Raw genomic sequence first — 23,565 nt, 5'->3', positions numbered from 1 at the left:
ATAAAAAGTGTTGTTCAGCTTTTATTGCAGTGTTGTCTTTAAATAGCAGTGATAATAATCTTCAAACGAGGCCTGTGCTATTGTTCTGAGCACAAGGGAACTACGAGAAAATTAGTAAACACATAAACATCACACAAACTGAAGAACGTTACATCAAATCGCACGACACTGACTGAAAAAAACGAGGGGAGAAACGACTTACAAAAGCATGTTAAGAGTATCATCTTGCTTTAAAACTGCTAATTTCATTTAGCATTAGCAATTAAAATAACCCATTGCTGTTAAAAATGTTTTTATCAACTGTAGCTAAACTGACTCGCATCATATACCCAATATTGCAAAGTTTAGACCTATTCTGTGCAAATATATCATGTTGTTTGGGCATTTACACATATGCACAAAGACGATTTTTTCCCCCCCCTTTCAAATCACCCTGTTGCACTAGAAGATATTTGAATATGTACACTATATACAGACATGCACGTGTCATAATTGCATACCACCATGTAGTGCATGGTTTTGCTTGTGCTTGCAGTACAAAATCATTTCACATATTGAGACTTAAACCAGAGAGCCATAGTCTCTTAAGATCAAGACCCCATTTTACATTAAACATACAAATTTGGCATAAAGTATTCCATCTTAAAACTAGCAACGGATCTTGATATACATGTTGCATGTTTAAAATAAAATCTAATGCAGTCCCTGCAATGACTCAAACTATCGCTTCACAACTGGGCAGCAGACTCTTTGCATCGTCTAGTTTGATTTCTGAAGAAACAATTACTCTTTTTCTTTAACTAATACACCGAAATACATTTTTGAAGACACTTTAAATATTCTCCACAGAAGTCACCAGATCAGAAGGCAGTTAATCTCACTTATTACTTAGTGAGATTATTACTTACTTATCCCATAGTATTACAATTTAAAAGCTTTGATCCTGTGGTATTGCCCTAAGCGGACTGCAAAGTATGATTAAATAGAACAAGAGTTCTAGAAGTGGCGCTAAGTCACTTTTTAAGTGGGTAAGAAAAGGGGGAAAGAAACAAAAAAACAAAACAAAAAAAAACAGGTTCACAACACTCTGAAGATACAAATTAGTCAAACAGCATTAATTAAAATAGATACAGAAACCAAGCTCTTTTCTTTTTTAAACCTAAAGCAAGTCCTTGGTGATGGTTTATTTTGATGTCAAAATATGTTGAATTTAAGGAATTTATACTTATGTGTCTTTACATTTATTTGTGCCATCAAAGAGCCACAAGTTCCTTCCTTTGGGTCTTCTACTTTCTCAGCTGTCTTTCCCCCTCCCCAAGGATCAAGAAATGTTGCTTCGTCTATCATGTCCACGCAGGTTGTGGAATAGGAAGGATTCTAAATGAGGTCCAGTGTTAGGGGGGAACCCCACCCCCCTAAAAAAAAAAAAACAACCCATTGATTTTGAATGGATTAACACACAGAACAGGGTGCAGTCACATCCCACATCTGGTCCCCCGTCAGCTACGTAGCAAACTGCTGATAAAATGCCAGCTTGACCCGCTCGATGTGGTGGCACAGCTTGATGGCCGGTCCCAGCTTCAGGTCCATACACTCTTGCACTGTCGGGAGGTTCAGCAGCAGCAGCGCCTGTCCGTCAATCTCCTGCCAACACACGAGTTCATGTGAGATGCATTCTATATATAGCTTGTTTTTGGGTTAACACACGAGAAATGTTAAAATGTTTCAATTTCTAACCATGGATACAGTACAAGTGTATATATACACTTATTGCACTGAAGCAGAGTGAGCTCTTATCCCTAATGGCCACGGCCATTAAGTCTGAGTATTTTTCATACCTGATCCAAGAAAATCCTCGCAAGAGGCGCACAGTCAGTGGTCCTGATAAAACGAACCACATCAGTAACGCTCCACTCCAGGGGGCTGGTATCCAAACACAGTTTCTGAGGAGGCTCAGCTTTTGGCGTCTACAAACACATAGACAGTGTGAGTCAGACAGACTGAGATTTCCCTGCCAAAGACGAAAGGCTCGCAGCTCATTTTAACCCTTGCAATTGATGCTGAGACGGGTAGCAGACCTAAACCTTTCATTAAAGAAATAATAGCTGTGTAAAAGCAGTAAAAGGTCACAGTCAAACAGCCATTGGAGACATTTTTGTTTCTTTCAAGCAGCATAATGGGACAGACCGTAATGCGGCAGAAACACCTTTTAAAATGTTACTAAAATGGAAATGTTAGAAAGCACAAGACATTTATTTAGAGTGCAACTGGAGGGGCAGAGCGCAGAACAAGTGGAAAATCTTTGTGAACCTGCTGAGTATTAATTACAGATACACTGCTTGGAAACATAATTAGAAATATTGCAAAGCTCCTCTCTGTAATTTTCATCACCTTTGGTGAAGGGGGGCGGTTCTCATCATCAGAGAACGAGGGGGAGCGGGGTTTCCGGCGTCTGCGTGTCGGCCTGGGAGTCGCCGGCGGGGAAGGGGACGGTGTGGTGGGCTGAGATTTCCCAATTGACTGCTCTGAATCATCCTGGAGATCGTCCTGCATCTCAGAGCCAGAGTCTTCACTCAGGGAGTCATCCTCATCTAAATCTTCCTCCTCCCCACTGCCCTGTGAGCAAAAGGATGACAAGCGGTCACTTCACACAGTTCGTTTAACCTAAAGCTTAATGCAGAAGTAACATGAGTTCTGGGGTACCTGTGGAGAGCCGGCAGGTGTGTTGTCAACGGAAGCTGATGAGCGTCTCTTTTTATGGACAAAGAGCTGCTTCCTCCTCTTCCTCCTCCGCCCCCTTCTTTTCACTCCAGCATCCAGATTAGTTTGGCCTCCAGGTGGACGACCAACACGTTTACTCTTCTTCTTTCCATAGTAATATGCTGATGGTAAAACAACAAACCTGTTGTGTCATTATCATGTTGCATCTGGCATGTCTTATAGACTTGAATACACCACTGAAACAGATGGATATTAATCTGACTCTAATGCTTGTATTCTTAAACGCTCTCTATAAGAAAAGCACTGATAAACAGGCTGTTCAGTAGGTCTGAATGAGATGAAAAAAGAGAAAGCATAATCATTTGTCTGTTGCTATTGAATTGCATCAGTTAACCACAACACTGTGATGCAGCTGCAGTAAACATATCAGCAAATCTGTGGCTTTGTGCTTCAAAAAAAAGAAAAAAGTTTTACACAAGATCAAAGAGGCCAACCCTGACACCAATTTTCTACCAACTCTGTGTGCTCACTGAATACCCGCTAAGCCAAAAGGTTATTGCAAAATAAATAAATAAATTTCTCAGAATATTCACATTCAAGGCACAGATCATTTCTATTCACGAGCTACACAAATGAACTGAAGGTGAATAAGCTTTGGGCAAAATGAGAACAAGTTATGGAGCCATGAGAGCACCATAAAAAAAGAAAATTGTAAAAGGAAAAAAAATATTCAGAAATTACCAACAAAAAAAAAAAAATAATTTATATAAAAATAAAAATATATCACTTAATTAAAATCTCTAAATACCTACATTTCCATATACAAGTTATATATATATATATATATATATATATATATATATATATATATATATATATATATATATATATATATATATATATATATATATATATAAAAACAAAACAAAACACATTTGCAAAAACAAACTGCCCCAAGAGATGGCAGACAAAAGAGGAGGAGACATGCACAGAACACACAATAATATTATTTTGGAGTGCAAAACCTCTTTAGTAGACAACTATGGAGCTCCACACATAACAAACAGATAATGAAAAGTAACATTAATCCTATTAAATTTAATATATGCGTTCTGAGACTTCTACAATTTTCAAAACATTAATTTCTAGCAATTATGTCATGGTTGGGGCTTTAGAGGTTTACACGTGCCACCACAATGCTGAGCATGTATTACAAATATTGGTTGGAAATGTTAGACATTCCGTATCACGTCTGCAATGGCGTTCCTTTTCCTGATGAACGCCACTGTATTCACAGTCTTTCAAATGCCAAATGCTGTCAGTTACAGAAACACGTTCTACTGGATTTCCACTGTATCACTGCATGATCTGAGTCTTTTATTAGCCGGGTAACGTCCAGATTGCACATATACTTTCTAATTCAATTAGAAATCTGTTGAGTTTTCTAATTGCATCTCAAAGAGTTTATAACAGCTGATCAACAAATACAAAGATTTCTAAGATATTATACATGAATATCAGAGGTTGTTTATATTGCCTCTCTAGCTATTTAAACAAACACTTCAGATGAAATGAGAAATAATTTTAAGTCTCAATGACCTGTTTGCCACCTACTGTATTTGGTCTTGGTGAGGACAGAGCAGTTCTCTGAGCAGTGCTCCAGAACCATGCGAGGTCCAAACAGGTTCGGGCAGCACTCTAACTTAATGCAGGTTTTCCTGCAGAAGTCTGCCACACGGTCTGCAGTACGGACTATTTCCACGGTGGCCCGGTAGCTCTTTCCCTTGTACCTGATGTTTAAAGAAAAGCAATGGTAAATGTGACTAATTTTCCACAAAGTGCTGGGCTGGAAAAAAAGTTTCAGTTACTCAAAACCAAAACCGCTTCGATATGTAATCTAACAAGATCTCGCCTTACAGAAACCTAGATGCTATCATCTTATTCACCACTTTACTGAAGTATTAGTGGGTTGCCCCTGATTCCGGTGTGAATACACCCATGTCTGTACCTATTTGTGCTTTAAGTACACTTTTAAACCAGCTTGTTCTGTCAAATATGCCAGCTGGAAGCACTTGTTCTATTCCTACAGGTTCTTCTGAAGAACTGAGTATTTTGAGTGAAGAATTAAATGACGCGTCTCCTCACTTTGCTTTGAGTGTCTCTCCATGGCCCTGCCAGCGGCTCTCCTGGTCCAGCTGCAGCTCTCTCAGCACACGGCTGGGCTTGTAGGCCGAGTTTATCAGCAGAGTCAATACCTGGAGACGAGATGAAAACGATGAAAAGAATTTGTTATTTTATACTTTAGTAGCACTATGTGTTTTCTCTTAACATCAAAAATCCCTAATCAGCCTGAGACAAGATTTTTGCTGTACAGTATAACATTGTGTTGTTAACTAATAGGCATAATTTCACTAGTTTCTGAGGAAACACAACGAGCTGAACAATTTCAGAACCTGGGTCTAGCTGTGCTATACAGTGCTTTGGGTGAAATCCTAACTTGATTATACTCACAGTGACAAAGCTGCCACCTTTAATTTGGCATTTACATTTGCAGTGTTCAGTATGACAATTTAGGACATTGCTAACACTGACTAATTTGCACAAAAGAAAGATGTAACGCAGAACAATGGCTACTGCACACGTTTTGAAGGATTCTATTTCTGGAAGTGAATTCCTTATTCATTTTCTCCATTAAACAAAAAATAAAAAAATGAAAAAATCCTTGTACCAAGAGTTTCAAGCCTTGAACCAATCCAACCAGCTACGAGGTGAAACATGACAATAAAAATAAAAAAATAAAATAGAAATAGAAAAGAGGCCAGGCACAAGACTGTGCAGATAATTACTTTTACTGGTGAAAGAATTATTAATCCCATAACCCCTGATTCCACAGCAAATTACTTCCTGACCCTTGAGTGCTAAGTGTCCATTTTTTATATGGCTGGACATTTAGTAGTCTGTGTTGTGTATATGTAGTAAACTACAGCATAGTTGCATGGTTATTGGTAGAGTGATTTATTCCTGACTGTAATCACCGCTCTCACAGTTTCTGAAGTTTGGTGTTCTGGCATTTGGTGGGGTTTAAACATTGCTATGGTAACAGCAACCTCCACCAATCAGAGTCATCACTGTTTTGATTGAGGATTGTGGGTAAAGTAGTTCCACAGCATCACAATAAAAGATGTTTCTGTTAAAACAAGGCGGATATACATGCAGACTTGTGGTTTCCATTGAAACACTTTCCGGCATTTCATAATGCTGTAGCTTGTCCTAAATCTGCTTTGGATGTTTGCAACTTTATGGCTCATAATAAAAATCTCTATGGAGAATATGGATGGGATTTTTACTTCTGGAACGCATTCGCTTTGTTGATATTTGGTCATATAACAATGTTTTGGATATCAAAATGGCTAAAATATCTGACATGTCACCAGCTGACCAAGCCTTCTCACCTCTTTGAGCACGAGGACGCAGTTTCCAGGGCCGATGAACTGAGGCAGCTCAGCGATGCGTCCCTTGTTAAGGTAGGGCCCTGAGAAACAGCGGTGGTTGAAGTAGATCTTGGGACAACAGTATTTCCCGTTGCCCTGCCCTGCACACGTTCACACAAGAACATATATATGATGGAACCACCACAGTAGATAAGCAGCAGACCGAACATAATATATAGGGTCTTAAAAACTGATCAGACAAACTGACCTGTCTCCGACTGGTTTGTTATCTGCTGCTTGACAGTGTCAGGTGATGAAGACTTGGGGGGAGTTCTGCTGTAAAAGGATGAAAATTAAATGAGATGTTGAAAGGCTGTTGAGCTTAGTCCACTTTACCACCAATCACACACCCCACCCCTCCTCTCATACTTACTGTTTCTCTGGCTGCACCACAGCAATCTTCTTTTCTTTCTCAACTGAAAAGCAAGGAGAGATTAACGTGTGCCCGGATGCACTGATTTTCATTGCTATTTATTCCAACGTCACGATAAAATGAAGATCGTATTTTGTTTCTATTTGTGTTCTTAGTAAAAGGCTTATTCAAGCTGCTGGGTAACCACCACTACCATGAAACTCTACAATGATGAGTCATGTTGTATACCTGAGGGCTTAATAGGGTAGACAAGTGGATAGCCATTTGTCTCACACCAGCTGACAGGAAATATATCGAGTGAGTCCACATGAACTATCAGCTCTGGCATGGGCTGCTTTAGACCTGCAAGAATACACACACACACACACACACACACACACACACACACACACACACACACACACACACACACACACACACACACACACACACACACACACACACACACACACACACACTCTTTATCAGACATGAAACTGCTTCTTTTAAAATGAAAGATTATTTTCAAAATAGAAGAATAGAATAGGCTTTTGTTGTCATTGCACATGTACAACTAAAGTGTGGGTGCTCCACACCAACTGTACATGGAATAAAAATATAAATAGTAGGACAACAAAAATAAATAATAGACAAGAGGAGTACATACAAAACAGGAGGAAGGCACACAATAGAGAGGCACAAATGAACTTTGCCTTTTGCGTAATTAGCTGCAAATTTGTTTTCTGCTGCCATTCAAATACTATGTCAGCATTTTCTTCTTAAAACAGCAGAAAAAAAACTGTGCATATTGTAATTGTTCATTTGAATCCATCTACTAAAGTTTCAGTAGTCATCTCACCTTCAAGGCTCAGCCAAATGTATTGCCCTTTGACCCGGGTGACTGTGGCCACGTGAATGTTCTCAGGTGATAGTGGGTTGACAGCCTCTAGTTTCATGGCCTCTTTGAAGCTGTGCTCACACTGCTCCTGGGAGGTAAACAGAGAGAGCTGTTTCACGGCGAGGGAGGATGGCTGATGGTTAGTTTTTGTGAAATTTGTCCATTAGGAAAACAACATGCTGAGTCTCCCGTAAAAAGCAAGAGAAGTCACAGTGGGTCACCTGCTCTACAACCCCATTACACAGTTGGGATACATTTCATCACTGGTATCCGATTATGCCGTCAGTCACATGGCTAAACTGAAAAGTGTAATTTCTCATATTTGGTCATTTATGACAGGCAAAAGGGAAAAAACAGAATAAGCAATGACACAATCAAGGAAAACCAATATTTCCACTATTTGTTATCTTTTTTATCTTCGCTTCCTGCAGTCTCTCTCAAAACTATATCAGAAAAATGTTTTATTGAACTATTTTCTCCCCTTTCCTCAAATTTTTAACTTAGCCTAGTTTTTAGATGCACCATCATGTAAATAAACAACATTATTTTATTTAAACTCAATTCATATAAAAAAAAAATAACTAACAAACAAACAAATAACCCTCAATTCAGAAGCATGAATAAATAGTGAGACCCAAGTTTTTCTTTTTTCTTTTAATCATTATTTTTCTGGTCAGTAATCTGCAAGACAGATGGCTAAAAAAAAAAGAAAGAAAGAAAAGAAAAAAGGTTTACTTACAGTTGGGAAGCAATGTTGAGGAGCAGCTTCAGCTTCACACTGTTTCAGGTAGTCTGCCCAGTCAAAGTCTGGACCCTGGTATCCTGTGCATGATACAATAAACACCAACAAGAGAAGGAAATAAGGCAATTTAGAGAGAAAGCAAGACAGCACAAACAATCTCACCACTGTTATCATGAACTGTCTGATTTCAAGTTGTCAAAAAGTGATAAGTGACAGAACAAACCTGGTGGGGGGCTGAGTGGGAGCCCGTTTTTGAGGCTCCACTGAGCAGGGAAGATCCCCGGACTGTCTCTGTGACACAGGAAGGATCGCCCAGCACTCTCTGACTCCTCAATATCACAAAGGTTGTCCATTGTCACCAGGAAGTACTGCTCATTATACACCTGGAATATACAACACCGGACCCAGAGACTGTCAGATGTTTTATCTTGTAGTCACACTGAGCTGGTTGAGTTTTTAGCAATTTAGCATTTCTAATATGATCTATTGTTTCAGGCACATGTAAGCATGTTGGATAAACATTTTTTAACGGAATAAAGACATTTTTAACTGAATAAAGACAGCATGGACACTCTGGGTGCTTTGTGAGGCTCCCCCAAAGTCCTCTGGTTTACATGTCCTTCCCTCTGCTTATATTATTTTATGCCAGTGGGCTTATTTTAAAAAACCAAACAGAAACACTCAGATTTTTTAGCTCTGATAGAGCAGAGCAGCCACACTTCTGTGTAAAAAGATCAACCTTTTCACAAGTTAGAACCTGCTGCCCAAGATGCTGCAGAACACGTTGCAGTGATGAGTCACTTTCACATATAATTTAAACACTGGAACTCGATCTGATAAAATTTAAGTTTCTTCCCTGTACGCAGGTTTGCAGACGTGAGTAAACGAGGGGCCATTAGCTGTGCTTAGCAGAAAAGCAGGGAGAGCCCATCATCAAAGCAGACCATTTTCTTAGGAATCTACTGTAGAGAAATATTTAGCATTTTTTAAATGACAGCATTTTGTGCTGTTAAAATTTGAGATTATTTCACATACAAATATTAAAGTAAAATGGCATCGCTGCCCAACTCAAGCTAACTACAAGGAAGCTTTCATTCTGGCATATGAAACTCTGTTGTTACATTTGGCTGCATCCCCGGTGTCTGAAGAGGAAAGACTGAGAATAGTGCAATAATAATAATAATAATAATAATAATAATAATAACAACAACAGTGTATTGAATTGTTTTCACACTGCACATATAACAATAAAAAGATAAAAGTAGTGCTGAGCTGATGAAAAAATGATTGATTATTGATTGTGTTACATATATTGTTGTAACATATAAAGAAAATAATGATTAAGAATAGTACATAGTTTAAAGCGTTTTCTATTTCCTGCTCTGAAATAGAAAGTGGATGGCAAGCCAATAACTCGCTGTAAGTTGAGTTTCACTGCAGTATGATAGCAAATAAATTCTCAGTAAACAGAAGCAAAACTGAGCACAGAAGACACAGATTTAATGGGAAATTCCGTTACCCTGGTGACAGTTGCAGGCCTGATGGAAATGGGAGCAGCAGGGTCAACAGCTTCTAGTTTCATCCCTTCTTTGAAACAATGAGCAGAGATGGCAGGTTGATCCTGAGACAAACAAACGCTTGTATGAAGAGCCATTTCCAAAAGCCTTGGTCTTAAAAATCTTTCAGCACCCGATTTGGAGAATGTCGCTTTCAGTTAAGCATAAATATCAAATGTTAACTCGTGAATAAACAGAGGAATGTTCTGCTCGGGAAGAACAAATAAAGAGCGCAGTTGACCGTACCTTAGTTAACTCTGCAGTCAGAGCTTCATCCTGAGGCAGGTCACTGATCCTCTGTCTCACGTCCTCCCACTCCTCCTCTGTCCGCAGACCTAACAGATCTGAAACAAAGACCAACTGTTAAAGATAACTGTGGTAATGTTTGATTATCAAGGGCATGCTTTTGAATTTGACTAAATAAACACAAAGTATAAAGCAGTACTTGGTAAAACACAGCCTGTATGTCAGCTTGGTCTGTAGCTGGACCTTTAAAAAGTTGCTCCCAGTTAATTAAACAAGGGAAGCAAAAAAAAAAAAAAATCGATGTCGCTCTCCACAATGTTGCAACCACAAAACAGAAACTTCTTATCACAGGATATTGGACTCCAGACAGAAATTAAATGGCTGAAATCAAATTACTGCTTTTGAAAAAAAAAATACAATAAAAACATCTTACGAAGAAGAAAAAGTAATCTAAAAAGATCTAATTAACTCCTTTTACTAACATTGTTCTGTATCTGAGCTATAAAAAGACTTTTGGTGGTACTAGAAGACAGATCAGTAAGGATAGAGCAACAGCCTCCAGTGCCAACAAACTGTATCCACTTCAAAAGTATTAGCAGTGATCTATCAAATCCTGCATGGAAAATTAATTTCAAGGTCTAGCAGGAAGTACTGAGAAGTTTTGTTGCTGGGCCAGTGTATAGAAAAATAATAGAATTACACTTGATAATTAAAATGCATTCATATAGTTCGTCCACGTGTCCTTTCTTCTAAACTGTCACTAATGCATGCAATGGCACTTTGCTCAGAAACCTATAGATGAAGAAGAAAGGAACTTCCTTTACTTCTGGAAATAAAACCTGTCCCATGTCGATGCCACTGACCTGAAGGAGGCCTGAGGGTGCAGCCGTGCTCTTTGGCCCAGCCGGGTGGGTGTAGGCGTGGGTGGAGATAAAAGAGCCAGAGAGTTGCGGGTGTGTCTGGGAGACCCTCTGTGCCTATAAGCCGCAGTTTCAACCTTCCTCCGACATTTTCCTCCACCTCAGCAGCCCAGGCCAGCCCCGGGTCAACGCTATCCTGGAGCTCCACGTAGCAGCCCGCACACAGGAGCTCCACTGGGTCTCTGCCACGCTGGGGCTGGAAAGGGGCCAGGAGTGGTAAATGGCAAGGCCATAGCACACTAACACAAACACACATGAACACACGCCTAGACAAGGAGAGGAATTTGCAGTGGAGAGAATGCACTGCATGGCTAAGTGGCAGAACTGAAGCACGGTGACTGAAAGCTAACTAATGGATGTGAAGAATTTCACAGGCTGCTCCTACAGTGTATTTGCTTCCAGCAGCACATCATTCATGGTGTAAACAAAAGCTCAGAGCCTTGTGTTTTGTATACTTCAGACTTCAGCAGATAAAATCTTATTTAGTTCAAGCTGAGATGTATTCTAATGTTGATTTTTTTATTATGGCTCTTAGAGATATAAATCTAAACTTAAAATACAGATAGGAAAATACAAATAACTAAGTAGCAACAGTGATGAATGCAATATCATTAAAATTTAAAAGCAATTCATCTCTAACAACTGCCTTATTTCTGTGCCCGTTTCCTATCATAAACACTCAAAATATTCAGAGATACTATATTGTGAATACAGACCCCAAAGTAGAAAATCAATGCAGCAATCTGATACTGAGAGTTCACAAAGACGGAAAAGGATAGAGGAAGATCAGGGGAAAAAATTATTGAAACACATTTCCACAGTAATCAGAAGTTACAGAATAAGCCAAGAACCACTTGTACAAAAAGAACTTTAAAAGAAGACTTGGCACAGAGTTTTTGAGTAGAAATGAGATGCTCTGCAACAGCTCAGACAGTGTGAAGCACGCTGTGCTGATGTCAGCTTTTATGGATACCAGCCAAGAAAAAAAAAATTCCCCTGCTTGCTCTTTGGCACAAAATTAAAAGATTAAACTGTGCTAAAGTGCACAAAAAAGCCTTATTAATAATAGAAGCGCATTCTTTGATCAGATGAGACACAAGATAAATTTGTTCAGATGGTTTCCAGCATGGCTGGCATGATCCTGGCCAAGAGTACCACAGTGAAACCAAAGTTCTGACCGCGAAGCAAGGGAGGTGAGAGTGTGATATGGGGCTGCGTGAGGCAAAGTCTGTTTGGGATGACATTTATAGATGAATGCCTGTGGATACACTGCAACACTGGTTGATAGGTTTTACATAATATTTGCAGGAGAGACATTTTCTAGCTTGACAACAATCAAAGGCAAACTGGCCAAAATGTAACAAATAAAATAATCACAGAAAGAGTTGACAGAAGAGGTAAATGTGGATGTCACAAAGGTAGAAGAGAAACTCTGTGAGCAAAGCACAGCTTAAAAAAAAGAAAAGTCTCTGAAGGATGGCATTTCTCCACAAAAACTGGAATTGTCCATGTTGAGGGAGTCTGGCATCAGAAATGAAGACAGAAAAGCTAAGAAGTGGGAAAAAGGAAGAAAGACACTGACTTCTGCTGCTTTAAATTCCTTCTGCTGGGCCTGAATTTTAATATAGTAAATCTAATTTGTTACTTTGTAATTTGGAATAAGCTCTAATATTACCCCATTACTTTCAAAGGTAAGTCAAATATTGAGAGAGGATCTCCTCTCGGCTGCTCCCTTTATCGGTTATCACAGCTGATCACCTGCCTCCGTCTCTCCACATCCCTGGCAGCTCTATCTTCAACATCCCTTCCCTAATATATCCACAATTCCTCAACTGCCCGTCTAATGTGAGAGAATGTAACTTGTAATTATCTGACATTTAAGTGATTTGACACATGGGAGTGCACAGTGTGTGCCGTAAATTTGCCCTGATAGAGGAGACTGTTGTTGGCACGGGTGGGTACCGAAATGCCAAAAGCTAACACCCCACCCTGGGTGTGAGTAGCCTTTTGGAAGGACAGCTGCTTCCTTCCCCTGCCTTACCAATTCCAGCAGGCTGGCAGGCGCGCTGCACTCCTCAGCCAAGGCCTTTTCCAGCAAAGCCTCCCAGTCCTGATGCTTCTCACGCACACCTGAGGTGGATGATTCACACACACCATTTAGTTTATTAACCAAAAAAGCTGGTGGTCTTTAGCATTACACACATCCCAATTCTAATTTTTCCTCACACAGCTGCTTTGAAGCATCACATCAATTATAAAACAGAAAAAAAAAAATACTAGCGGGATCATATACTGAAGGTGAGATGTTATCTTAATCAAACTTTCATCTGTGTCATCTACCACATCCCATAATGGTAAATCAAGTATTTGGTTTTGTTTTGTTATGTTTTCTGTTTATACACACAAGTATCAAGGTTTTTTTTAATCTCCATTAATGTAAAAAATGCACAAGAAAAAAGTTAATTTCCTTCAGTGTTTCGCCTACCCATTTTGTGGGAAATCTATTTTTCATGAAGCGAGAACATCAGAAGGGAAACCCCAGTGTTTCACCTTTGGGCAACTGTGCCAGCAGCACATCAGGGGAACAGAAATATTCATTACTTAAATCTAACTGATGAACAAAAGTCCAATTGCCTAGTTGAGTTCCAACATTAAATTACATTTTGGCATGAAAGAAAACCCCCCAAAATCTTACATTGTCTCTGCAGAGCTCTCTCCATTTAAAAGACAGAAAGGTTACTTGACTGTGATTTATGAGATCAGTCAGCTCTAACTATGCGTCCCACAATTCAAAAATCACGATGCCAATCCCAGCAGCGCCTCACCTTCAGGGGGCCTCATTGTCTTGTCGTGCTGCCGGCTCCAACCCAAAGGGTGGAGGTCTGCCGTCATGATGTCACACCAGAAGTCTGCACGGCGGTCATCCTGGTATCCCTCGTAACGTAAAAGCAGCAGCTGTCCACATGTGGTGATGATGTTTGCCACCCAATAAGGGCTGTCAGGCTCAGAGCGCACACATACCTCCAGCTTCATGCCTGGAGTCAGCCCTGTCTGCAGGCCCTGGTCCACCTGAGGGGAGAACGGAAAACAGGAGCTCAAATCAACATAAGAGAAAAGACTTTTATTCTATTGGTTTTCATCCTAAATAAATCTACCTACCAGCTTTCAGCTTAAGTAACATGGGTTAAAACACTAGTTTTATGAGAGAACACAAGGACTCTCCAATTGTTTGATACAAGTAACGTATCCAGAGAACACAGGGTTGGATTAGGTTTCTTTAAAATGAGCACAAAGCACATGGAAATATTTAGTCATATAATCCACTGGATTGCAAAGAACATGTGGTCAGATTTCTTTGGATTACTTCAAAACCTGACCCACAGTTTTCCTCAACATCTCCAAACCTTTTCAATGCATTTTGCATATTACAGCTGGTCAAATCAAAACAACCTAAAAAAAAAGGCGCTGCAGTATGGACTGCCCATATGTGAGGCACATGTTTGTAATTAGTTAATAGAATTAACAAGAGTTACTATGAAAAAGGGTTTAATTTTCACTCACATTTACTTGCTTTGGTTATCTGACAACAGAATAACTTAAGTTGCGCCTATACAGGAAGTAACTTGTAACAATGTAACAGCTAGAGCCAACTTTACACTAGTCGGGAAAGAAAAAAATGGTGACAGTGGTGACTCTGTTGTTACTACAAAAAGAACATTCAGACATGGTGCTGACTGCTTGTTTTCCTCATTCTATGCCTTCTAGCACATTAATGAAACACCATATGGGCAGTTTAAAAACTTCAATTTAAATTTTAATATGACATTTGACCCCACCAGTCTCTCTGAAGACTTTACACAGAAGCTATGTAATTCATCATAAATAGCTAGCACAAGTTTATCCAGAAATGTGTGTAAGCTGTCAAGGTTGTCGACACCCACATGTTTGAAGCTGTGATGGGGCACAGCCACGGCTTCAGTCTCCTCCAGGTAATCATCCCAGTTAAAGTCAGGAGCATCCTGAGCAGAGTCTCCATCTGGAATGCAAACGCATTTTTCTTCATGAACCTGCTTTCCAGCATTTTGTCCTACACAGGAATGCACAAATATCCACGGGTCACTTGCAGTTTTATATATATTTTTGGGTTGTTGTTTTTTTGGGGTTTTTTTTCCATATTTATTTTGAGCACAGTCCTTGTAGCTAACCATTTCTTGTAGGAATGTTTTTTGTTGTTTGTTGAGTCACTTAACAGCAAGCATTAAAGATAACAACTGGAACACAAGGGATGATGTAGTGCTGTGTCTATGTACTAGCAAGAAACCAATTTAAATGGGGCCTTTGTTACTAGTAGCCTGTTGCAAAAATGCATACAGGAAAGGAGGTCCAACAGTGAATGTCTGCATCCATCTGTAAAACATGATGGAGGTTCTGTCATAGTGTGGGACTGCATTTCAACCACTGGTGTTGGGCAACTATCAAAATTGCTGAAAAACCGCTTACTGGCAAAAGCTTCATTTTTCAGCAATGACAAAGATCCCAAACACACTGCCAGTGCAGTAAACTGGATAGCACCTGGGCAGAAAAACCATATCAGTCATGGATTGGCCCGGACCTCAGCGTGGGATCATCACGAAAGATTAAAAGTCAGCCAACATCCAAAGAGCTTTGAATCCCCTTCAAGAAGCACAGTTATTAAAGCTTTTGTATTTTCTAACTAGTTTCTGTTTCTATTTCGTTTTGACTTTCTGTTTTCAATTCAGTTCAAGTACATTTCCAGAGTGGGCTTGTTTGTGTCACTTAGTTTTTATTGTTGGAAAATTATCGGTTTGCTGTTTCATTTTCATTAGTTTCAGTTTTTTTACGTATTATGTATGGAAGGCACATGTCAGGCATAAGTAAAATCAAAAACTAATACAGAACTTTTTAAAAGCAATTGACTCGCAGACAAGTCTCAATAAACATTTCCATGACAAATATTGCCTACTGACAAAGACTAAAACTAAGGATATTTCTATATTTGAATTTGAATTTAGTTTGTTTTCCAAATTCACACAATTGGTTCGGTTAATTTTCTGTTCTACAAATGTCTATTTTTTTTAGTTAATTAAAATGTGCCCCTTTTCCACCTCTAATATTTCCTCATATACTATATTTACATTAATTTTTGTCCATGTTTAAATGAATCGCTGCATCTATTAACACTTATCTAGCTCAATATAAAGCAATGAGGGGTCACTCCAGACTTTTGTGTAGCCAAACTGTTATTTTAAATGTCAATTATGGTTTTGAATTTCATAATCAAAACCTCCCTAAACTTTTTGCCTTTCACACATTTGTTCACACAATTGTTCTTACCAGACACCAGTGTCTCCTGGCTCATGCTGGTGCCCTCGCGGCCAACTAGGACTCCAAAACTCTGGCAGAAGAGAAAATGAAACACAGAAATGAAAACAGTGCACTCATCCAGGCTCCAAATAGTCATCTGTGGCACACCACTGTTATGCCTATACCTTTATTTTAACACCATCTATATCATTATAATATATAAACATCGGTATCAGTTAACAGCATGTAAGCCACTCGCCATAGACAATAGAAAGCATCACAATGGCAGGCAGAGTAACCTGCATTACTGGGTCAAACAGCAGACATAAGACAAAGAAAATTCAACAGCATTAATTTGCAAACTGTGCTTCAAAACAAAAACAAAAAAAGAATTTGCATTAGTTTGAATCCCTGAGCCATTTGAAAATCAAGGACTGCTGCCTCTTGATAATCAGGCTGCCAATGTCTTTAGAGAAGATCTAACATTAATATTTAAAGTGCTTCTATCTGGTCCCGGACTTACCAACTAAGTAACGCACCAGATGGTACGATAGCTGGAAAATATATGTAGCTATGCTAATCTCATCCAACCTCACCTCTCTACTTGTGAAACTCATTTGGGTTCTTCTTTTTAAAACCACAGTCATATGCCTTTTCCTGCCCAATGTGAAAACGAACAAACGCATGAATGCGGACTCGCACGTCAATCTCGGACACATGAAACCCAACCCAGGGCATTGTGAGAGCCAGATGAAATAAGTTAATACAACAAGAGAAGTGGCATGAATGAGAAAGAGCGGAGCGCTGGGCGTGACGATGGTGGAGAGCACGCTGTATGGGATGCTGAGTAGAGCTTGTCTGTCACTGCAGCTCCATTCAGGCGCCCTGTCAGCCCGTCTTTGTCACATCTGATGTCTCTATTAAAACCAAGGCCGCCATCAGAAGCCACCCCCTCCCGACCGCGGGACTACCACTGCGACCCCCGTGCTCCGCCGGGACCAGTGCCGCCTTTCACCCGCGACCCTGTCCCTTACTCGATTTGCCTTTTTCCCCCTCCCTCCAGCACATACACAAACACGCAGCAGAGGACCTCATTGTCCTGGGGGGGCCAGGGGGTTGCACACTCCTTACACCAGAGTGGAAAAAGAGCAGTAGAGATAGGAGCAGAGCTACAAGCCTTTAGTAAAAAAGCTATATTCCAAGGGGTCCTAGGGGCCTCGTTCTAAACTGATATCTCTTTTTTTATTCTGTACTTAATTAAAATTAACATTTTGATACAACAGATAAAGAAAAACAGAACCCTAAAAAGGGTCTCACAAACTCAAACAATGATAATGCATTATGTCCATCACCATCCATAATGACATCACACAAATGTAGCACCCACTTTATGTAAACAGTCTGTTTTTCTCCTTTTCTTGAGAAACCTGCATCTCTAGTGCACCCTTTCCATCACAAAGATTTCTATGTCCATCCAGTGCTTAGGGACTGGAGCCTCAGATTTCTTTGCATTTCTTTGTAACTAGAAATAAGCACAATTTTACACAGATCCCAGGCTGTTCTAACAACTACACTTTCACTTATTACACAGAAACACTGTCAGACCTGTGACTCATTGGACACTTCATATCCAAATATCTTTTAGACCGCTTTATTTTTCCTTTAATTAGTTGATTATTGTTATTTTTTTTTAAATATCAGAATTTTTGGATTCTGATACTCACAAAGCTAAGGGAATGATTGACATTATTGTGGCTGCAGCATTTCTAGCATTTCTGCAATAAAGAAATTACATTTTTCTCAGTTTCTTCAAGTTCAGTGATTAATGATGTGTGCTCAACAATGAGTCCTCCTGTGAGGAGTCTGCTGGTGCTTCTTTTCCTCATTTTGCTTAAACACGTGAGGTATTTTCCCTTTCTGCTTCTGAACACCCTGTCAGTTTGAAAACTGTTTTCTTGATGACTTTTACACCCTTCAGTCAAACAGCGAGTGCAGCGCTCATCTCAGATCAGTCTTATTTTATTGTTCATATATGAAGAAGTCTGTGTTTTCTAATTGAAATTCTCTTTTCGATTGCTTCATTTTTCCCTCCAAGCACGCGAGCACAATACCTTGATAATTTTGTTCACACATGGAGGATTTTCAGGTAACATTTACGTTCTGACGACGTGAGTTTGCATTAAAAGTTCCTCATGCTTCCTGGTCACTGGGACCCCTTAGAGGATACATTTTTAAAGTACTCGCTCAGAATCCTAACCCTGATCATGCAAATACGTACCACTAATTATACCCTAAAAGCCACAGGAACTATTTTGTTCTAAAACTGTTCAATGTAATGACTTGCAAATTTAAATTTTCAATGTAACCATGTTTTACCACTTACATTTTTTTTCACATTATAGCCATTTTGCTCAAACTGCAGTTAAAAGTCAGCCTGACAGGATTAAAGCTCACCTTGGCTGTTTTCATGGCTTTATTCGCTAGCACCCGAAGACACGATATATTTTAAAGTCTTGTCAAATCAATTGCTAAAATATTTTGCAAACTAAGGGCTATGGTTTTTCTAAGAACGGGTACTCTGTACTGTAGTCTGAACAACTTCCCTATTACCTTCTTGGCACAACTTGTTTCCTTTAGCCCCTAACGCTGAGATTTGTGAGGTTTCTGTATTGCCTTTCCTATCTTTCCATCTTGTTTGCTAGAAATAGAAGCATCTACATGGAATCTTACTTGAGCTGTGTAAAAATACACCCACAAGCAAGGCAGAGACATCCAAATTCATGTCATTCCCATTCTCTTTTGTGCCTACATGAAAGACCCAAACCTAAATACAGTTATGTCTAGCGCTGATTTTAAAAGCACCATAGGGAATGCAGTGAAGGAGACGTATGGACGTTTTTCTTGAGACCACTAGTTTTAAATTATACTGTATATAATTATGTAGATCTTTTATTTTATGGTACTTGTTGCATTTTTTTTTTGATATTTTGGAGTTTGTATGGCTGCTACCTTGGCCAGATTTGGTCTCAATAGGATTTTCAGATTAAATAAATACATTTGACAAAAATCAAACAACATAAAACTGAATCATGTTTTCTTGAACAAATAGGAGGACGTCAGCATTTGAGAATCACTATGAGTGGAACATGGATACATTTCCCATGCAGTTGGTTATTTCACAGGGAATTGTTGAGTCCATGAGGTGCAGCACTTTTGCTGTGTAACTGCCACAGCAGACAGGAAGAAAAGCAACTTCCCCTGTTTCATATAAAGTAAAGTGGTCTGTGTGGACCACAGCTCTGCCTGAATCTTTCTACAGCCAAGACTCTGACTGAACCTGAAAGAGAAAGAGCCAAATGCACACACACCCACAACTGACATCCACACTACATCCTCTTTACAAGCACTCACCGAATCATACTCTCATCAGCACTTAGCATGCCACTGAGCGTTCTCAATAATGCCTTTCAGGGCCTCTGATGTCTCGGGGAGGGAAACGCAAACCAACTAAATAAGTCTTTACACATTGTGTGGCTTTTCTAGAACACAATCTGCTTTCGATACAATTAAATTAGTCACTTCCCCAAGCACTATTAAATGTCATCCACCAGTGACTGAAAATGTATTTCTACAGTTAGCAGCCCACACTCTGACCTTCACAAAACCTAAAACGTATCTGTTGCATTTGGTATAAATTTACACCTGTAATGCTATCAAATCTTTCATGGTTTCTTGCAAACCAGAGTTCTGTTGGTGGTGTTCAAACCAATGAAATGTGACAAATAAAAAAATAATAATAAAAAAAATCACCAGCAACAAAGCCATCTGGAAACTGTGACAGCCCACCATGCTCTAAATAACCCAATGTGTTAATAGGAGCATTTTATGTGGTAAAAAAAATAAACTGTGTACAATGAAATATGAGGTTATGTTAAATGCCAGGAGGTGTTGCAGTAGAATAATTTCACATCACAAACAGAATGATCCTCTATTGAGTCTACAGAGGCAGAACTGTCTGACTGATACCTCTTGGTTCATGACACGAAAGCCACACGGTTTATAGGTCAATAATAATAGCACAATAGGAAAGCGAGAATAGTTTTGGTTTTAGGCGAAACCACCTTTAAAGGGTAAGGTTGAAACACATAAGGTTGAAACTCTATGTCATTCTTGATAACGCATCTTAAAACGATACCATTAAATTCACAACAGCAGCCTTTTTGGTTGTTCCTCAGACACCACCCCCCATCACCAAACACACACCTCTCACCCTCCGAGGCGATTTAAATAACTTCAGACACCCTGACATCTTCAATGTGGAGGTAATGGTTGTAAACAAGAGCCCAACAAATAAGAGTTGGCCTGCTCCCGTAAATCACTGCGACATCCCAGCGAAACCTGCGACAACTACACATCCAAAGAAGAAGAAAAATAAAGAAGAAGAAAAAGAAGAAGGGGGAGGAGGCAAAAAATGGAAAAGACCAATTTCCTCAATACAGCACGCTTAAATAACACCTATTTCCTTCAGGTGCTCGATTTAGTTTCAGTAAAGGCTGCTCGTTGCACAGCGGCACGTCAACCCGAGCAACCGCTGCCAGCCAGCGGATCACTCAAGTTGCACAATAGGGAAGTTAAGGGGGCTGATGAATAATAGGGTGCATTAAGTGAACGGTGAATCTGACGGGAAAGCGCAGACATTTCGAGCATCATCTCGTTTATCCGCGTTAAAAAGCTAGAGGAATTTAAAAAAAAAAAAGAGAGAGAAAGAGGGATTTGGGGGGGGGGGGGGGGGGGGGCAGTTAGTTTATGCAGCCTGCTTGGTGGTAGCAACACAAATCGGATGAGGTCGTGCAACCTTCATTATGCAAGACTTAAACACGGTACAAATATACGGAGTTACACGAGGGCACATCCATGGACACTTCCACACGGTCCTTGAACTGTAACTAGCTTAAGATTGCGCCGCTTTTTCCGACTAACCGCAGCATTCAGAGAGGGAGAGAGAGAGATGGGCCATCAACGCAATGGCTTTGCAGAGAGAGAGAGAGAGAGACTACAGCGCCAACGGTCTAACTTTCACACTGAGCGGAACATGACACAGGCAGCCGGAGAAATGTGCTCAATTTCCGTGTAATAAATTAAAAAAACACGAGGGTAAGCGTGTAACAGCCGTGCGGGACTCCTCGGACACATGGTTTAAAACCGCCTGTGTCCGAGTCAAGTTACTGAACGTCACGGCTTGAGCAATAAGAGCAGGCTGACGAGCAATAAGGGCGCTTACACTCGACCGAACCCGACTCATCTTTTTGAGAGACGGGAAAAAAGGCGAATGCGCCACCCCAGCACAAAACATCGCCAGGAATTTGTGCGCAACAACGCGTACCAAGTGAATATTTAGTCGCAAAATCGGCCCCTTACCGCTAAGTAGTTTTTCCAAGTCGCTTTTTAGATGCCGTTCCTCTCCGCCTGCTTGCTCTCAGCAGCGTTAGCGTAGCGCGAATAAAAAGCCGAGGCCCCGGTGGGACGTTTCACAATAAAACCGCCTTTACGAGCCACCGCTTTACAGCCGTTGCCCGAGCAACGAGCGGGGCTTTTGCTGTGACGAGGATTAATCCGCAGATACTTCCGGCTTTGTTTCGGCAGCGTGCCGTTAGCTTAACGCAGTTCTCGTTCACGACCTCATTCCAATATGGCACGAGCGGCCACTGCGCATGTTCTGCCGCCTATATGCCTCTGAGCCTGGCTACATCACACTGACTTCCATCTTCACACACACAATAAAAATGACACACAACAGGAGTGAAGACTCAAATCTATAACACAAAAATAAAAGAAAAAAAGCTAAATGTTTGCCGTGTTCGTACAGAAGGGGAGGGTCAGCCTCACCAGCCGTTAAAGGGCTTCTTTTATACCCAGCGGAATCAACACTTAGTTAATGGCTGAGCCGGAATTAATTGCACGTATAATCGACACAATTTCGATAAGTGGAATAGGCTTCTTTTTCTGCTACAAAAGACAAGCAATTCATTCTGTATTAAAGTAGGCTATCGGCTGTGTTATTGAAGATGACCTCGAGTTGATTTATTTCCATTCACTGTAATATCTGTTAAGTAAATAAAATAAGCTCACAGACAATGCCTGACATACGTCCCGTACTTTTAAAATGGACAATCACACTGAAGGATACAATTCTACGCGTCTTTGCTGTCAGGGTACTCAAGCTGCGCAAGGATGCCAAGCCGTTTATTTTTTTTTGTGGGTTTTTTTGGGGTTCTTTTTTTGTTGGGGGGGAGAGGGCGGGAGAAACTGCTGGAAATATGCGCTGACACTGAGTGCGGCGCACAAAGTCTACCTATTTTGTGCAAGAAAGGCGCTTTCCTTATGAAACAAGTGTACACCTCGTTTCGATAAACCCGTCTTCAGCTCTTCAAGCCTCACCCGGTATCTAAAACACATTTTGCCGCTCACTTGGAACATATAAAGGCAACTGCCTCATATAATCCCCCACAATAGGCAGCCTTACGGATGCCTACAAATATTTTTAAAAGCGTTTATTTTTTTTCTTTTTCAGGTGGAAACAACACAGTAAATGTTGGCCACAGAAAGGCGATCGGATCTTGCACAAACAGTCGAAACAATCGCAGAGCCGTGAATAAATTTAAGTGACAGGGACTGGGGGAGGGGGGCACGCATTTATTTCCAAAATTTATCTGGTGATTTTTATTCCAGTGTGGAGCTGCCTTGCACTAAAAGCTTTCGACTAGACGAGAAGGAATTTGGGTTTCCCCAAATAAATCTGCTGCTGAATGAGAAAGTATTAGTTAACCGTGCCGCATTTTTCAATTTATCTTTTTGATCGTGTTATTTTTAATTTGTCATTTGGGTTGGGTCGTTTTTTCTTTTTAAAATGGCCTGCAACTTTAACGCTGCATTAGGCTTAAGGCTGTTTGCATAGAGAGGCAAATCTCCGAACAAGTTGAACACGTTTGCCTCCCAGTGCAGCTTTCAGTTTCCTGTCTCTTGTTTGCTATTTGTCCACAGTCTGCACTAAGACTTAAAACACCGAAATGCGTCGGGGTGGGGTGGGGGACAGAGGACGAGGACAGGTCATAAAAAGGCGAGCGCGCTGCATGAACGTTTCCTCGCCTTTTTTTTTTTTCACCCTTCTAAGGCACGTTAAGCTGCAATAAAAACACCTGATCGCTAGGTGGCGGTAAATTACCACAGGTCTTTTCCTAACATAATGCCAGTAGTACAGAGGTGCACGTGAACCAAGTAAACGTTTTCTTAACCTGTATCAATAATAACTGGGAT

General features: G+C 40.2%; 1 protein-coding gene across 4 annotated transcripts; it reads right to left on the bottom strand.

Moving 5' to 3' along the window:
- Window positions 1–3: 3 nt before the first annotated feature.
- Window positions 4–23,328, bottom strand: sfmbt1 (Scm like with four mbt domains 1). 4 transcript variants are annotated; one of them, XM_026168696.2, is made up of 21 exons: window positions 21,670–23,328; window positions 16,282–16,342; window positions 14,868–15,013; window positions 13,752–13,995; window positions 12,968–13,056; window positions 10,870–11,122; window positions 10,007–10,104; window positions 9,724–9,825; window positions 8,428–8,587; window positions 8,202–8,284; window positions 7,424–7,550; window positions 6,814–6,927; window positions 6,586–6,628; window positions 6,421–6,488; window positions 6,174–6,313; window positions 4,867–4,976; window positions 4,321–4,511; window positions 2,704–2,882; window positions 2,392–2,616; window positions 1,839–1,967; window positions 4–1,644 (listed from the first exon to the last, which is right to left on the bottom strand). In XM_026168696.2, the coding sequence occupies exons 2-21, from the start codon at window positions 16,304–16,306 to the stop codon at window positions 1,504–1,506; spliced, it is 2,667 nt and encodes an 888-aa protein (XP_026024481.1). In that variant the 5' UTR covers window positions 16,307–16,342; window positions 21,670–23,328; the 3' UTR covers window positions 4–1,503. The 4 variants fall into 4 exon arrangements, with proteins under 4 accessions (XP_026024481.1, XP_026024482.1, XP_080157528.1 ...); XM_026168697.2 differs by having other exon boundaries at window positions 4,336–4,511; XM_080301402.1 differs by having other exon boundaries at window positions 6,421–6,485.
- Window positions 23,329–23,565: the final 237 nt, after the last annotated feature.

This window comes from Astatotilapia calliptera, chromosome 5 (genome assembly GCF_964374335.1).
Source record: "Astatotilapia calliptera chromosome 5, fAstCal68.1, whole genome shotgun sequence".
In the NCBI taxonomy this organism is placed as follows: domain Eukaryota; kingdom Metazoa; phylum Chordata; class Actinopteri; order Cichliformes; family Cichlidae; genus Astatotilapia; species Astatotilapia calliptera.
Note: the sequence above shows the minus strand (reverse complement) of the source record. Positions and strands in the feature narration are given on the sequence as shown.

Coding starts and splice junctions, on each gene's coding strand:
- sfmbt1 (XM_026168696.2), bottom strand. CDS start 16,306: ATGAGCCAGGAGACACTGGTGTCTG. Junction 6,928..7,423: donor CATTTGGCTGAGCCTTGAAG/GTGAGATGACTA, acceptor GTATTCTTGCAG/GTCTAAAGCAGCCCATGCCA. Junction 6,489..6,585: donor GTGGTGCAGCCAGAGAAACA/GTAAGTATGAGA, acceptor ATCCTTTTACAG/CAGAACTCCCCCCAAGTCTT.